Below are 14309 nucleotides of genomic sequence, written 5' to 3'. Positions count from 1 at the left end.
TCAACAGGGTTCAGAGGTGCTTCTGCCATCACTCAGGTGAATACATGATTTACACACAACCTGAAGCCCGGGTAGGGGTGAGTGTGCAACACAAGCTGATTAGTGGATCTGAGCCGGAGACAGATGTCGCATGAGGCTGGACTCGAGAGGGATGCTCTGTGTTTTGTTTTAGTGGGAAGCCACGGGCACTGACTTCATGTGCACCTGTCCATCTGCAGGGGGGAGCACCCATGCACACACTGTGCACAAGAACTGCCTCACCAGGCAAAGGCCTCTAGGACACGTGGAGTCATTTGGGCAGATTCTCTTTAGGGCTACACAAGTGTTCTTCCTTAACTTGAATGAGGGCAAAAGAAATTAAAAAAAAAAAAAAAAATCAGTGAATGGGCCAGAAGAAAATGATATGGGATAAAGTGGCTTCAGGGAACATGTCCATGGTGGAAAGCATAGCAATGGTTTTTTCCTGACCCCTATTTGCATTTTAAACAAAAACCACAGCAAGGAGAAAAAAAACAAAACATATTTGTGTTAAGCTGGAGATAGTCCAAGGGGGGCTGAGAGGGACCTCAAGGTCACTGGTACCCACTTGTTCGCCAAGTCAGAAGCAGTTGGCTGCTCCCCAGGATGCAGCTGTGATGGAGGGCAGATTGTTTAGCTCCTGAGCAAGGGTCCTGCTGCCCTGCAACATCTACACATGGGTCTGGTTTTGCCTGCTGGGCCCTGGAAGATCAACCCGGAAGATCAACTCTCCTGATGATCCCGTCAGATCTTGAGAGCAATTATGGTGACTGCCCAGGTTTGGAATCCCTCGATGACTTCTTGCACGATGAGGTTCCAGACTTTTCTCTGCTCTTCGTTGGGTGGCATGGTCAGCATAGCAGAAAGTACAGGCTCAGAGATCCCCAGTTAAGCCTGCCTTAATTGCTGACTGTGACCTTGGTCAGATTGTTTGACCTCTACGAGCCTCAGATTCTACATGTGTAAATAGGGGCACAAGATGGGACTTGTTGAAGGAATTAAATGAGATTATGTGAATTTACCTCCTCTGAATTCATCCCCCTTTCCCTTATTCTCTTCAGTTAAACCAGGAGAGGGACAGGTTAGGATGTTGATTTACTCAGACCTTCTGCTTGGACTGCGTTGACCTTGCTGAGTAGGCAGCAGGGTCAGCTGGATTTCAGAGTGAAGGGAACTGAAGAATCCTGCATGGCTCTCATCAGCACTTCGCCAGCCCCCAGAGACCTCGGTTCAGACCAGACGGCAGGGTTTAGGGCAGACACACCTGGCGTGGTGTCAGGCGGTCCACCGCTGAAACTTGAGGTTCCTCACCTGAATTGAAACTCGGTGACCAGAGAAACCCAGTGGTTGTCAAACCTCAGTGTGCATCCGAATCACCTGGAGGACTTGTGACAGTTCTGATCACTGGTCTGGGGACTCCCATTTTGAGAACCAGTGACCACATGCATTATTTCATCCAGTCCTCCCCATGTCCCTGTGGTTTACAGAACTTTCCATTTACAAATGAGCCAAACGGGAATCAGAGAAGCTGTCTTCCCTACCGACCAGTTATTTTCAGATGATTTTTATGACCCTGATGGTTAAGTTCATCCCCAAATAGAATTAGAGATAATAAAAATAATAATAACAACAACAACAACAACAACAACGTATTGAGTACCTGCTCACCCAGGTGGACTGAGCCAGACCTTTGGCATTGTTCTAGAATCTTACCCAAACTGTCCATTCTAAAAGTGAGGAAACTAGGATCAAAGAGGTTAGAGCACTTGTGGGAACCTGGCAGGCCCTGGTCCTGTGTCGGTATCACAGCACGGTCTTCTCAGGAAACCGAGAAGGAGTCAGGTGACACCAGGTGTAGAAAGCTGCTGGCTGAGTGCAGTTAATCGCCAAGTCTTGGTGCAGGATGATTTTCCTAAATGAAAGGGCGAGTGCTGGGCCTCTGGGCAGAGGTACTGCACAGTGAGTGGCTTCGTGGAAAACTCAGATTTACCCCTAGAACCTCAAATGCTAGGTAATTAAGTTTTTTTCGTTTAAGAAATTGATTTAGATTTCCAGAGCTGGGTTATAAGCCAGGTCTCATTCGTGAATAAGTTCTAATTCTGCAAAGACACATTGATGTTCAATTTAAGGCACTAAATTCTGTACAGGAAAAACTGAGAGTCATTTGAAGTTGTTTTGAGCATCAGGGATTCCTATTTCACAATTACAGCCACTAATCTGCTCTTAAGGTAGGTCAAATTAAATCTTAAAAAATGCAGGAAATAAATTAACTAGGAGTGAGTGTTCATTCCTAAAGCAATAAGGCTTAAAACAGTGATAACAGTACCTGGGATGTCATGTTTTCTATGGATTGATCTCTCTTCAGAGTATTAGCTCCTTTGTTCTTCATGATGATCCTGGGATTGTAAGATCTACTCTGAGTCCCATTTTGCAGGTGTGGAGACAGACACAGAGAAGTTAATTCTCTTTCCAGAGATCCCAGAGCTAATAAATGACAGCCAGATTCAGAGCCAGGAGCACCTATAAGGCCTGTACCTTTGTTACTGTGCCACCTCTCTTGTCTCCATGCCGGTCCTAGGTCAGAGTTAAGGTGTGAGCACCAGCTATGCCACTTCAAGTGGAATACAGGTTCTGTGGATCAGGGGATTACTTACTGATGTCTTCCTTCTTCCCCCAACCTTCGTAAAGGCCTGGGGACAGGGACTGGCATCCTGGGGCCTCATCTGGACAGTGCATTCTGTACAGGGCTCTGTGGGGCACCAACCTCGGGTCAGACTTGTTAGGGAGGATCAAGGTTCGGGGGTGGGGAGGTGTGCAGGAGTCGGCAGATGGGTCTAGTGGGGACCACGGAGATCTGAGTGGAGCAGTCCAGGGTTGGAATGAGAGCTTCAGGTGGCTGCCAAGATCTCTGTGTGTTTTGGCTCCTGTTAAGGGGTGCCGTGTGGATAGGGCTGGCCTTCGGGGTGGACAGTAACAACTTTGCTCTGGCCCAGGGTTTCTAGGAGCCGTGGATCATGCTCTGCAGTGCTTTTCTTGGCAGAGGAACATGCCGGCCATCTGGACTACAGAGATGCCAGGAGGCACCTGCCCTGCACTGAATGGCATCCGTGTCTTAAGTCTCCTCTGGATCATCTCAGGACACACCAGCCAGATGACCGCGTGGCTGTCTTTGGGTGCGGAGAGCTGTCTGCCTTCCCTCTGAGAGTTGTCAGGGAGGAGAGAACCTTCCATGTGAGATGGAGTTGGGCCATGGGACATGAGCATGGCAGCTCCCTGCTTTAGAGACACAGCCTGTGACCTCTGTAGTGAGTGGCTCAGAGGAGCCACTCCTAGGTATAAAGACTATATATAATCAGAAACATAGTGAGTCCTGGGTGTTATATATTCATCAGTCAGAGGGCTGGGTTTCCTCTGGGACATGGTTGATATAGTCAGAAAGTAACTTCTTTTTTTTTTTTTTTCCTACCTGAAAACAGGCAAGCATAAGTAAACCTGATTTGCTGGCATCGAATCAGCCTTTCTTGACAGCCCTCTGCTGCCACTCTCTACCACAACCATGCTGCTCTCTAGCAGGGGACCACACATGAATCAGAATCCTAGAGGGGGCTGGTCCAGGGCAGACTGAAGGAGTCTCCTAGGTGACCTTCACCTGGACTGACGTTGCTAGAGTCCATGAGAGCACAAGGGAGGTCACAGCCTGAGTGACGGTGACTTCAGTCAACACCTTTGTTCCCAGTCTAAGTTCTCTTAGTGAAGGACAGTGGCTCATAGGGCCTCCCAATGCACTGACTGTTGATGGTGTTCCTCTTGCTTTTCTGAAATGAGAAATCATGTGACTTTCCTCCATTAAACAAACGAACAAAAAAACCCCCTGCTTTTTCATGTTTTTTACAGATAACGTGCTTGAATGGAAAACCAGAGTGCTTAAAAACCCACTGTACCTTTATTCTCGGAGTGGCCCCTTCTATCTTGGGGTTGATACCTTCTTCCTGATCAGGTAGTCAAGTTGAACTGCATTTGCCTCTGTTTTGCTGGTTCTGGGCCGTGTGCACGCACATCGCCGTTCTCACCTTAGTGAGCAAGGCGGATCTTCCACACTTACCTGCCTGGGCCTTTGCTTCTGTCCTTTTATAGATGGTGCTGCTGTCACAGGCTACTCCCTTCAGTATCCGTGGTTCATTGAACAAGTTAGGATGACTCTAAGAATTGGGCCTTTGACAAAAAAAAGTCAATTTTCTTTATCAAAATTGTTTATTTCATTGGTTCTCAAAATCTGGTCCATAGATTAGTGCAGATTCATGATGAAGTTTCTAATTCTCACTACAGTGAAATGTGAAAAATGAAGAAAATGATGTGATGTTTCCTAAAATTGTGTTTATTTAAACTAATGCAAAGTTAAAATTTCCTAATTGTTCAACAAATGGCAGGCATTGTATTAAGTACTTGGAAGCATTACCTCACTTAATCCTCTCGATATCCCTGTGTAATAAAGGGATTGTTTCCTTCTTTCCTCCTTTTCCTGAGATGCGATTCATATAACATAAAATTAACCAAAGCGTAAAACCCAGTGGTGTTCAGCACACTCAGTAATGTTGGCAATGACCCCTATCTAGCTCCTAAACGTTTTCAACACCCCGCATGCCCACGAAGCAGTTACTCCCCAGTCCCTCCTGCTCAGATCCTGGAGACCACCTGTCTGCTTTTTGTCTGCATGGATTGACCCTTTCTAGAGAATTCATGTGTGTGCAGTCATGCAACACACAGCCCTTGTGCCTGCCTTCTTTCACTTAACATGAGGTTTTTGAGGTAGACCACGCTGTAGCATGGATCAGCACCCCATCCCGTTGGAGGACTCTGTAATAGCCATTAGGCATGCACTAAAGATCCCCACTTGAAGATAGGGAGGCTGAGACTGAGGGAGAGAGTTCTAGTGGACACGGGGTCTGAACCCAGGCAATCTGACTCCAGAGTTCATGTTCTGTGTTTTTCCATGTCCTCACCTCTTTCCCAGGGAGATGGTGACAGTGGAGGGTGTGCATTCAGTCACCACCCACTATGGACTGAATGCCCTCTGTCAGACATTGTTCCATGCCCCAAGGTTACTTCATGGTAAAATGAGGATCTTGCTTGGTGCTTCCATTAGTGAGTGTGGAGGGGGTGGGGGGTAATTAACAAAAGAAAAAATAGTCTAAGTAAATATCAGGAAAAAACCAGAACAGGGGCCGTGGAGGAGAGGGAGTGGGTAGCTGTTTAGAGTAGGTCTGAGGAGGCTACCTGGCGAGGTGCTGTTGAAGCTGAGACCAAAATGGCAGGAAGGAGACAGATTTGGGAAAAGCTAAGCAGAGGAGAAGGTTTCAGGCTGAGGGATCAACTAGTGCAGAAGAGCTAGGGTAAGAGCGAGGAGACCCTGTGAAGGAGAGGAAAGGAGGCTGGAGCATAGCCCATGTGGGGAGGTGGGGGGGAGGGGGGGAGGGGGGCAGAGGGGGAGGTGAGGGGGAGGTGGGGGGGAGGTGGAGGGAGCAGAGGGGGAGGTGGAGAGGGAGGGGGAAGGGGGAGGTGGAGGGAGTGAGGGGGAGGGGGGAAGAGGTGGAGGTTGGGGGGAGGTGGAGGGAGCAGAGGGGGAGGTGGAGAGGGAGGGGGAAGGGGGAGGTGGAGGGAGTGAGGGGGAGGGGGGAAGAGGTGGAGGTTGGGGGGAGGTGAGGGAGAGGGGAGGGGAGGGGAGGGGGAGGTGAAGATGAACCACGGACCAGGCCAGACCATGAGGACCTGATGGGAACACCAAGGAGTTTGATTTTGTGTTGGTGGATCAGGAAGTTGGTTGTTTTAATTCAGAAAGTGATATGGTTTTATTTATTTTTAAAAACCATCACTCTGGCTCCTGTGTATTTGAATGATAAACTCAAGAAGGGCAGGAGTGGAGGCGGGGAGGTCAATTATATGAACTTCATCATATTTCAGATAAGAATTAATAAGGCTGGGGCGGGAGAAGGTCATGTCAAGATCGGTGTTAGAGGTGGAATTGGTAGGACCTGCTGATGGATTGGATGTGAAGTGTGAGAACAGGGGAGCTGGGGACCATTTCTAAGTTTTGGTTTCAGTTACTGAGTCTGTGGTGACTCATTCACTGAGATGGGTGACACTGGAGGAGAAGCAGGGAGGGGAAGGATAAGACTTCTGTTTGGGACATGGGCCCTTGGGACATGCACATGGAGATGTCATGAGACTGTGACTGACATTATATGACTATGGGGATGGGTGGAAATGTCGAGGCTGGAGGCATAGATTTTGGAATCCTTGGGATGGAGGGGGTTTAAAGCCATAGTATTGAAACTGATCACGCTAGGAGGGTAATAGAAAGACAGATCTGGACTGAATACCAGGGTCTCTGGTGTCCTAACCCTTAGAAGCCGGGAAGAAGAGGAGGAGCCCACAAAGGAGTTTGAGAATGACTGACTGTGAAAGGGGGCACAAGGTAGACCCTGTGGACACCAGAAAGTCCAGAGAAGAAAGCTGCTCAAGGTGGGGGTGTGGTCAGAGGGACCTAGCACTGGGAGTTGAATATGTAGAGAAGTGATCCCTGGACTTGGCAGCTGGAGACTTTGGGTATCCTCATACGGAGCATGGCCAGTGAAGTGGTGGAAATGGAAGCCCATCAGGGTAGGGTAAAGATGGGGGGAGGCAGAGGCACTTACTGTGGAGAGCTCTTTTGAGACATCTTGCTGTTTAAGGGAGAAAAGGAATGGAGCGGGCCGTATGATTTGTGGGGGACACAGGGGGGTTGGTCATCCACAGAATGCTTCAGGGCATAGCTATAGTGTGTTGGGAATGACTGAAGAGAAAGGGACACATGGGTACATGATGGAGATGCCAAATAACCATAGCAACAGAGCAATGTTTCCACATTAAAAAAATTTTTTTTTTCCAAGCCCAGGAAATTCAAAAGTATATGAACCATGGCGTTAGGAGAGAACTAGCTCCCAGCCGGGCAAAGCACTAGTAAGGGATTACTAATCCCCATCCAGCCTTGCAACACCTACCTCCCTACTCTCCCGGTGGCTTGCCCTCTCTTCTCCATCGATGTCTTCTCAAATGTCACCCTCACAGCCAAGTGTTTCTTGTCCCTGTCCCCCATTTAAAATGAACCCCTCCAGCATTCTCTACTCATTTTCCCTGAGATTTTCTTTATGTTACATACTATTGATTGGTTGATTGCTTGTTCTCTTTCTTTTTCCACTGGAATGTACAGTAGGACTTTTTTTCTGTGCTGTGTGCTGCTGTGTCACCAGGGCCTGGAGCAAGGCTGGCCATAGAATGCCGCTCAATCATTGAAATGAATCATTTCTTCATTGTTTTTATCTCAAGACTCTGCTGTGATAATTCTTTATAATGCAGAGCAAGTGGGGTGCAGAATGAGCTGAGACCTACCTGTGAGGGCAATGGCTCAGGCTAGAAGATGGCCGAGGTGACAAGAGAGAGCAGCCCAGTCAGTCAGGGTTCAGAACTCTCTGCAAAAAATCTAATATTGATACAGGAGTCACTGGGCACTAGACTTTTCCAGAGAGCACAGTGGGGTCTGGACAGACAGGTGAGCACACACAGTTACAGGACACCTGTGATGGATCCCTGGAGGATGGGGAGGTCTGCCTGTGAGACAGCATCAGACACCAGAACTCTTTTCCCTGAAAGGGAAAAACCAGGCATGCACACATGCACATGCACATCACACACGCACACCCACACACCCACCCATGCCATAGGCTGGAACGGGTTTGACTGGCAGGCCTGAACCCTGGGAGGAAAGCTGGCAAGGACAAACCAAGATGGCCAGAACCAATCTGGAGACTGGGAAAGCAGCCAGTAGGAAGGAAGGATGAAGGGCATGAAAAGCCACTGGCCATCCTTGTGCCATCAGTGGGAATCTCAGACACCAGAGGAGCCACCGAGTAGCCTCATGTATCCGTATATCCACAGGCCAAAGTTGTTGAACTGCCAAACATCCACGAATACTCCAAATATGTGGGGACTGCCTTCCTCACATGAGGACCGGTCTGGGCGGAAGAGAGCTGAGCCTTTTACCAGCGATGCTCAGATCAGCATCACCTGGAAGCTTGGTAGCAATGCAGATTCTCAGGCCCAGCCCAACCCAACCCCACTCCCACAGGGGGTGGGACCAGCAGTCTGGGCTGTCACAGACCCCCCCCCCCAAATGATCCTGATACCTGCTAAGGTCAAGCCCCATATGAGCCCAGGGCGGGTGGGGGAAGAGCTGGGGATGACAGATGGGGGAACGAGGTAGATCCCGATTCCCGTCTAGAGTCAAAGAAAGACATTTCTTTCTTCTTTGTCCTTCTTTGTTTCTATTTTTTTACTGCCTGTCTCTGTGACTTTTTTTCTTCAGTATGTATTTTATTCCTTTAGAAGGGTCCCATTTGCCTTTATTTAAAATTTTTATTTGAACAATGGAACAATATCATCTACATTTTTACAGATGAGAAATTCAGTATTTGGAGATGAACTGATTTGTCCACATCTCCCCAGCAAGTAAGGTGTCAATCAGAACCTAAGAATGCAGGTTGAGCATGCCAAATCTGAAAATCTGAAATCTAAACTGTTCTCAAACCTTCGAGGACCAACATGATGCCACAAGTGGAAATCTCCACTCCGGCCTCGTGTGACAGGTTGCAGACAAAATGCAAGCACACTAAACATGTTGCTGCCTCAAAGCTACATGTGCTACGTGTGTGTGAAATGAATGGATTTTGTGTTTAGACTTGGATTCCTTTTCCAAGATAACTCATTATGTACAAATGTTTCAAAACCTGAAAACACTCCTTGTCCCAAGTATTTCAGATATTCAATCTCTAATATGTTTTACATGGAAGCTGTGTTTTAATTGCCACGTCACTAATATTTATGCATCAGAACCAAAGACTGCGGATTGTCTTTCAGAATAACTAATGGAAGGGCCTGGGGTTGTGGCTCAGCGGTAGAGCGCTCGCTCGCCTAGCACGTGTGAGGCGCTGGGTTCAATCCTCAGCACCACATAAAAATAAACAAATAAAATAAAGGTATTGTGCCTAACTATAACTTAAGAAATATCTTTAAAGAAAAGAATAACTAATGGAGCCCAGATACTTGGGAGGCTTGGCGGGAGGAGGAGGCCATCCTCAATCTAATGAGACACTGTCTTAAAATTAAAAATAAAAGGACTGGGGATTGTAGCTCAGTTCTAGAGGACATCTGGGTTCAATCCCTAGCACTGTAAAAAAAAAAAAAAAAAAAAAGTGACTAGTGGATGACTGTTTGGGATCCTTTCCTACCTCGCCAGTTGGCCTCACACATCTCCATTCCCATCCTGCTCAGGACTCTGGGACGTAGCCTTTTGCAGCCCATCATCCTGCCCACAGCCTGTTTTCCTGCCAGGCTTCTCAGTGCCCTCTGCTTATGAACCTGAAGGCTGGGTGGCACACACCCACACGCAGAGTGAGACCCAGGCTTTGCTTAGCAACCAGGCTGTAGAGAGGAGTGCCCAGTCTCTCTGAAAAGAAAGGATGGCCCTGATTTATCCTTTTCTGAAATGAAGAGGAAGCCGGAATCAGAATTGGCTGTCCTACTTCCACCCTGCAGCACTCTTTCTTACATGTCTCTATAAATTTTGTTCCTATTATATTGAATCCAACTTGCTTTTCAAAGGCAAATCTAGCAGGAAGAGAATGAAGACATTCTCCAGCCCTCCAGGATCCCTTCCAAGTTGGGCCCAACACACGCAGCCTTGTTTTGCAATAGGAAATAAATTTGATCCTTAGAGAAACACCCACAAAGGTCATGGGTCTAAATGCCACAGGGTTGGGCAACTCACTCACGCACTTGCTCACCTAAAAGTTATAACTCAGCACCATGACCTACCACCTCCGTTCCTCTTGCTGAACATTCTGTCTGTCATGAGTTTGCCACTGGGACGTGTCGGTTAGGAATTCTAACTGTGATCTTGAGCAACCCACTTAATCATCTTTGAATCTCACTTTTCCTGTTAGGGATGAGGAATGATAATGTCTTCCCTTTGACTTAATAGACCTGTGAGTTCATTCACTCAATAAACATTTATTGGAAGTAGTTCTTGGTGTGGATGTAGAAGCAAAGGCAATCTCGTTGGAGAAAGTACTTTGAAGGTGATGCCATACTGTAGAAATGGAAGTCCTTGATGTTTCTACTTGAAAAGACCAACATGGTAGCTATCAGTATTGTTGACCAAGTATTTCTGGAACTCCACCCTCCAGGAACTTGGCAACATTTCACTCTCCAAGCCCCACTGGGCCTGGGTGGGCCACATCACTAGTTCTGACTAACAAGTAGCACCTCGTATTGCCGTTAGGCAAAGTGCTTTATATCCTATGCCGAAAACTTTAAACGTGTCAGCTTTAGACTAGAACTGAACTGATGAGTTAAGATCCTCCAGAACTCTTGTTCTCTGCTAAGGTCACTGGTGAACTTTCAGACAGCAGCAACTCCATCAGCCTAAGTTCCAAAGCAAGGCGATATCAAGACCCAGGCAATCGGTTGTATGTTTCATGAGCAAAACAAAACAAAATAAAACAAACCAAACAACTGTTGCTTTAAGGTTTGGAGCTGCTTTGTTACTGCAGTATCACTTAGTCTATCCTGACTGTCATGACAATTTATCAACAAATGAACTATATTATTGATAAGTAATTCCTCTTTTCTTTCTCTTAGTGGTTGGTTAAGTGCAAGGTCATTTCTAAAGATTCAACAGAATTCAGACAAAGGACTAACCCCTAAAGTCATACTCAGATACTTTCTTAATCGTCTTATAAGGTAGGTTTATTTATATAATTTCTCACTTTATTGTAGCTATATAATAAGTTCTTAATTTTTTTTCAGTGTTTAATCCTCTTTTGAAAGAATTTCCAAAGCAAAATATACTAAGAAAAATAATTTTCTTCCTTAAATACAGTTGGGTTTTGATGGTTTAATATGGTTCAAGTTCTAGCCGGGTGTGGTGGTGCACGCCAGTAATCCCAATGGCTCAGGAGGCTGAGGCAGGAGAGTGGCGAGTTCAAAGTCAACCTCAGTAAAAGTGAGGCACTAAGCAATACAATGAGACCCTATCTCTAAATAAAATACAAAATAGAACTGGGGATGTGGTTCAGTGGTCGAGTGCCCCTGAACTCAATCCCCTATACAAAAAGTGTGTGTGTGTGTGTGTGTATTTGTGTGTGTCTAGAAGAACAAATGCCATGAAATTTGTATCTTTCACTGGCAAAAGCACCCTTATTCCTCAACTAATGAAAGCAGATTTTGATAAAAGTACTACCAATTTCCATGATATCTATATGATACTGGAGAATCAGTGTGACTGCGAGTTGGCCGACATTGGACCTTGTAAATCAGAGTATGAACAGTAATGATAAAAATAAAAGAAGACACAGTCAGGAAGGGAACTGGGTGAAGCTCAGCTCAATGGCCATTCTGCTGAGAGGGAGGCGGGAAATATGGCTTCCTGTGGGAAGGGGATTGGTTGAAGCAGAAAGGATTCCAAGACTGACACAATACAGAACCAGTGATGGCAAAGTGGCGGTGATAGAATGCGATGCTAAAGTTAAGGGGAAAAGGAGACTTCAACATCTGTACTTCAACCCTTCCACTTATACATCTTCTCAGTCCTGCTTAGAGTTGAGCTGGAACCCCACTTTCAGGACTCCTGTTCCAGTCCCATCTTGGTAACCACATTGTCCACAAAATAGTGAAAGCCATCTTCAGGGCTAGTTAAATGAAGTGGGCAAGAGCAGAGGCCATAGCACACTGCTGAGCTTGCATTCTGGCTCAGACACTGCTGTGGGACTGAGCAAGCATCTCAGCCTTTCTGCTTGAGTTTTCTCATCTCTGAAATGGGTCAAATAATGCCACTTAACTTTGTAGGACTCTTGCAAGGATTAAGTGAGATAATGCATGTAAAGAATTTAGAAAATGCTTGGTGGGTAGTAAGCCCTCAGTAAGTTTAAGCTACCATTGTTATTGTTGTTATTTATTTCTTTTCCTTTTTCCTTCCTATTTGTTAAGTATGAGGATGAGCTCAGGAGTAGACCTCTGTTGGCTTTTTACCCTGGTCCTTGTGGTTTTTTCCAACGCGCTATCAAATCTAGCTCTCCTCCTGGGAAGGACAGAATGCACAATGTCTTTTGGGTGACAGGCTCTGGGTTAGCAGCCTGTTCTTCCCCTGAGGATTCCTGAAGGAGAGGGACTGGCTTAAAGGCCAAAGTTGGAGACCATTAGGGATTAGATCCCATTATCTGGCAGGTTTCTCTGGGAAACCTGCTTCAGAAGAAAAAATCTGGAGCTAGGATAGAGGAATCCAGGAGGGTTTTTACAAGCAGATAAAGAAGTGGGATAGGAGGAGCCCCAGTGGGAGTGGAGTAGTGGTGAGAACTTGTGGGTAAATTACTGCAGTATCCAGGGAGGAGAGCAGGGTTTGGACTGGTGATTGGCACATGGAGTAAGGACTGGAGAAATCTAGAATCTCCTGGCTGGGCAACACGGTGCCTGATGGAAGTATTCTCGGACAGAGAACTCCAGAAAAGTGGCAGATTGCAGTGAGACTAGGAAGAAGATGACTCCAACCTGACACCAATGAACTCACAGCCTGTGAGGTCCCCAGGGACAAAACCACCATGAGCTGGGACATTCAGGTGTTGTCATTTATGCCAGCAGAACTCCCTGATTCTACCTGGTTGGGATGTAGTACTCCAAGAGGACAGGAGGCTAGATCCTTCGTCCACTCACTCATTGGCGGTCCACTGTGTGCCAGGCGCTGTTCTGGATTCAGTGTTTTAATGAACTCCTCCCAGCGTTGAGGAGCACACTCAACACATAGATATTCAACATTAAGTTACAGCATACCAGTCAATGGAGAACGGGTCAGTGGTGACGAGGGCCACAAAGTGGTCATTTGGAGAGGAAAGTGAGGTGGGGTCCTCTTCTGGAAGGGTAGTCAGAGAAGGTGACTTTGAAAGAAGAAAAGGAATGTTCTAAGCAAAGAATTGCTCAGGGAGAACCAAGTGCAAAAGTCCTGAGAAGGGGTGCAGTTGGTGTGTTGGAAGGACTTCAAGGAGCCCAGACACGCTCCTGGGAGCAGAGCTAGCACCTGGAGGGCAGTAGGGAATGAGGTCAGAGGGCATGTTAAATGGGGCCCTGGGGGAGCAATTTCCACGTTGTTTTAAGATGGAAGCCTTCGAAGGGGTCTGCAGGGGAGCGGTCCAGTCAGATTACAAGATTCACCCTGGCTGCAGCACAGCGAGCTGGACGTGAGGGGGCAGGGCTGGAGTGGGGAGACCAGTTGGGAGCTATTGCAAGTTATAAGAAAATTAAAAAACCCCACTGCTGGGGGCAAATCAGAAAAAGATCATCTACTGGGAAATGAAGGGCATAGACACCGGAGAGCTGCAGGATAATTCCAACTAAGAGTCACATTTAAAAAATTGTTTTATATTATAGCTTCTGATGAACAATGTCTAACTTTAGTCGAAGGTTATAACTAAAATAAGGGGGTCCCCTTCCAGCCTCACTCCCCACAGCACACACTTGTTAACAGTTGAATTCTAGTGGAGACTTTCCTTGTATTTGTAAGCACTGCCCCCTGCTCCCCACCACTAAGAGCATTGTCCTACATGTTGTTCAGTTTTGCACGTGGCTTTTTTACTTAATGATTTGGTGTCGCTGATGTTAGAGGTCACTTGCATGGCATTATGTTGTAGGAAGCCATTACGCATTTAGCCTGTTCCATTGAGGGGAAGGAGGTAATTTATAAGCTTCTTGTCTTAGGCAAGAAGACAATGTATATATGTTATTGTGCACTTGGGTGGGTATGTTTGTGGTTTAAATTCCTTCAAGTGGAGTTGGTGATTTGATGCATCTAAATTTTTTCTTTCTTTATTTTTATTTATTTAATTGATTAATTTATTTTGGAGTACTGGGGATTGAACCCAGGGCCTCATGCATGCTAGGCAATGTGCACTACTGCTAAGCTACACCCTGGTCCAAGGATCCCACTTTTCAAACCCACTTTGACTTTAACTCTTGGAAGCTTGGATAAAAATGCACTACTCCAGGTGTGGTAGCACACGCCTTTAATCCCAGGGACTTGGAGGTTGAGGCAGGAGGATCACAAGTTCAAAGCCATCCTTAACAACTTAGTGAGGCCTTGTGTCAAAATAAAAAATAAAGAGGGCTGGAGATGTGGTTCAGAGATTAAATGCCCCTGGGTTCAATTCCCTGTA

The 14309-nt window shown here is 46.5% G+C and overlaps 1 protein-coding gene across 1 annotated transcript in view; it reads left to right on the top strand.

Moving 5' to 3' along the window:
• The window catches only part of LOC143382987 (O-acyltransferase like protein-like), a 55009-nt gene that overhangs the window by 23025 nt on the left and 17675 nt on the right, over positions 1 to 14309 (top strand). The window contains exons 7-9 of the mRNA XM_076837335.2: positions 3012 to 3191; positions 3913 to 4015; positions 10750 to 10851. Coding sequence (XP_076693450.2) covers positions 3012 to 3191; positions 3913 to 4015; positions 10750 to 10851 — 385 coding nt within the window. The remainder of the gene's footprint in view (positions 1 to 3011; positions 3192 to 3912; positions 4016 to 10749; positions 10852 to 14309) is intronic.

Source organism: Callospermophilus lateralis, chromosome 17, assembly GCF_048772815.1.
Source record: "Callospermophilus lateralis isolate mCalLat2 chromosome 17, mCalLat2.hap1, whole genome shotgun sequence".
NCBI lineage: Eukaryota > Metazoa > Chordata > Mammalia > Rodentia > Sciuridae > Callospermophilus > Callospermophilus lateralis.
The sequence above is the reverse complement of the archived record's forward strand: the minus strand, read 5'-3'. Positions and strand labels throughout refer to the sequence as shown.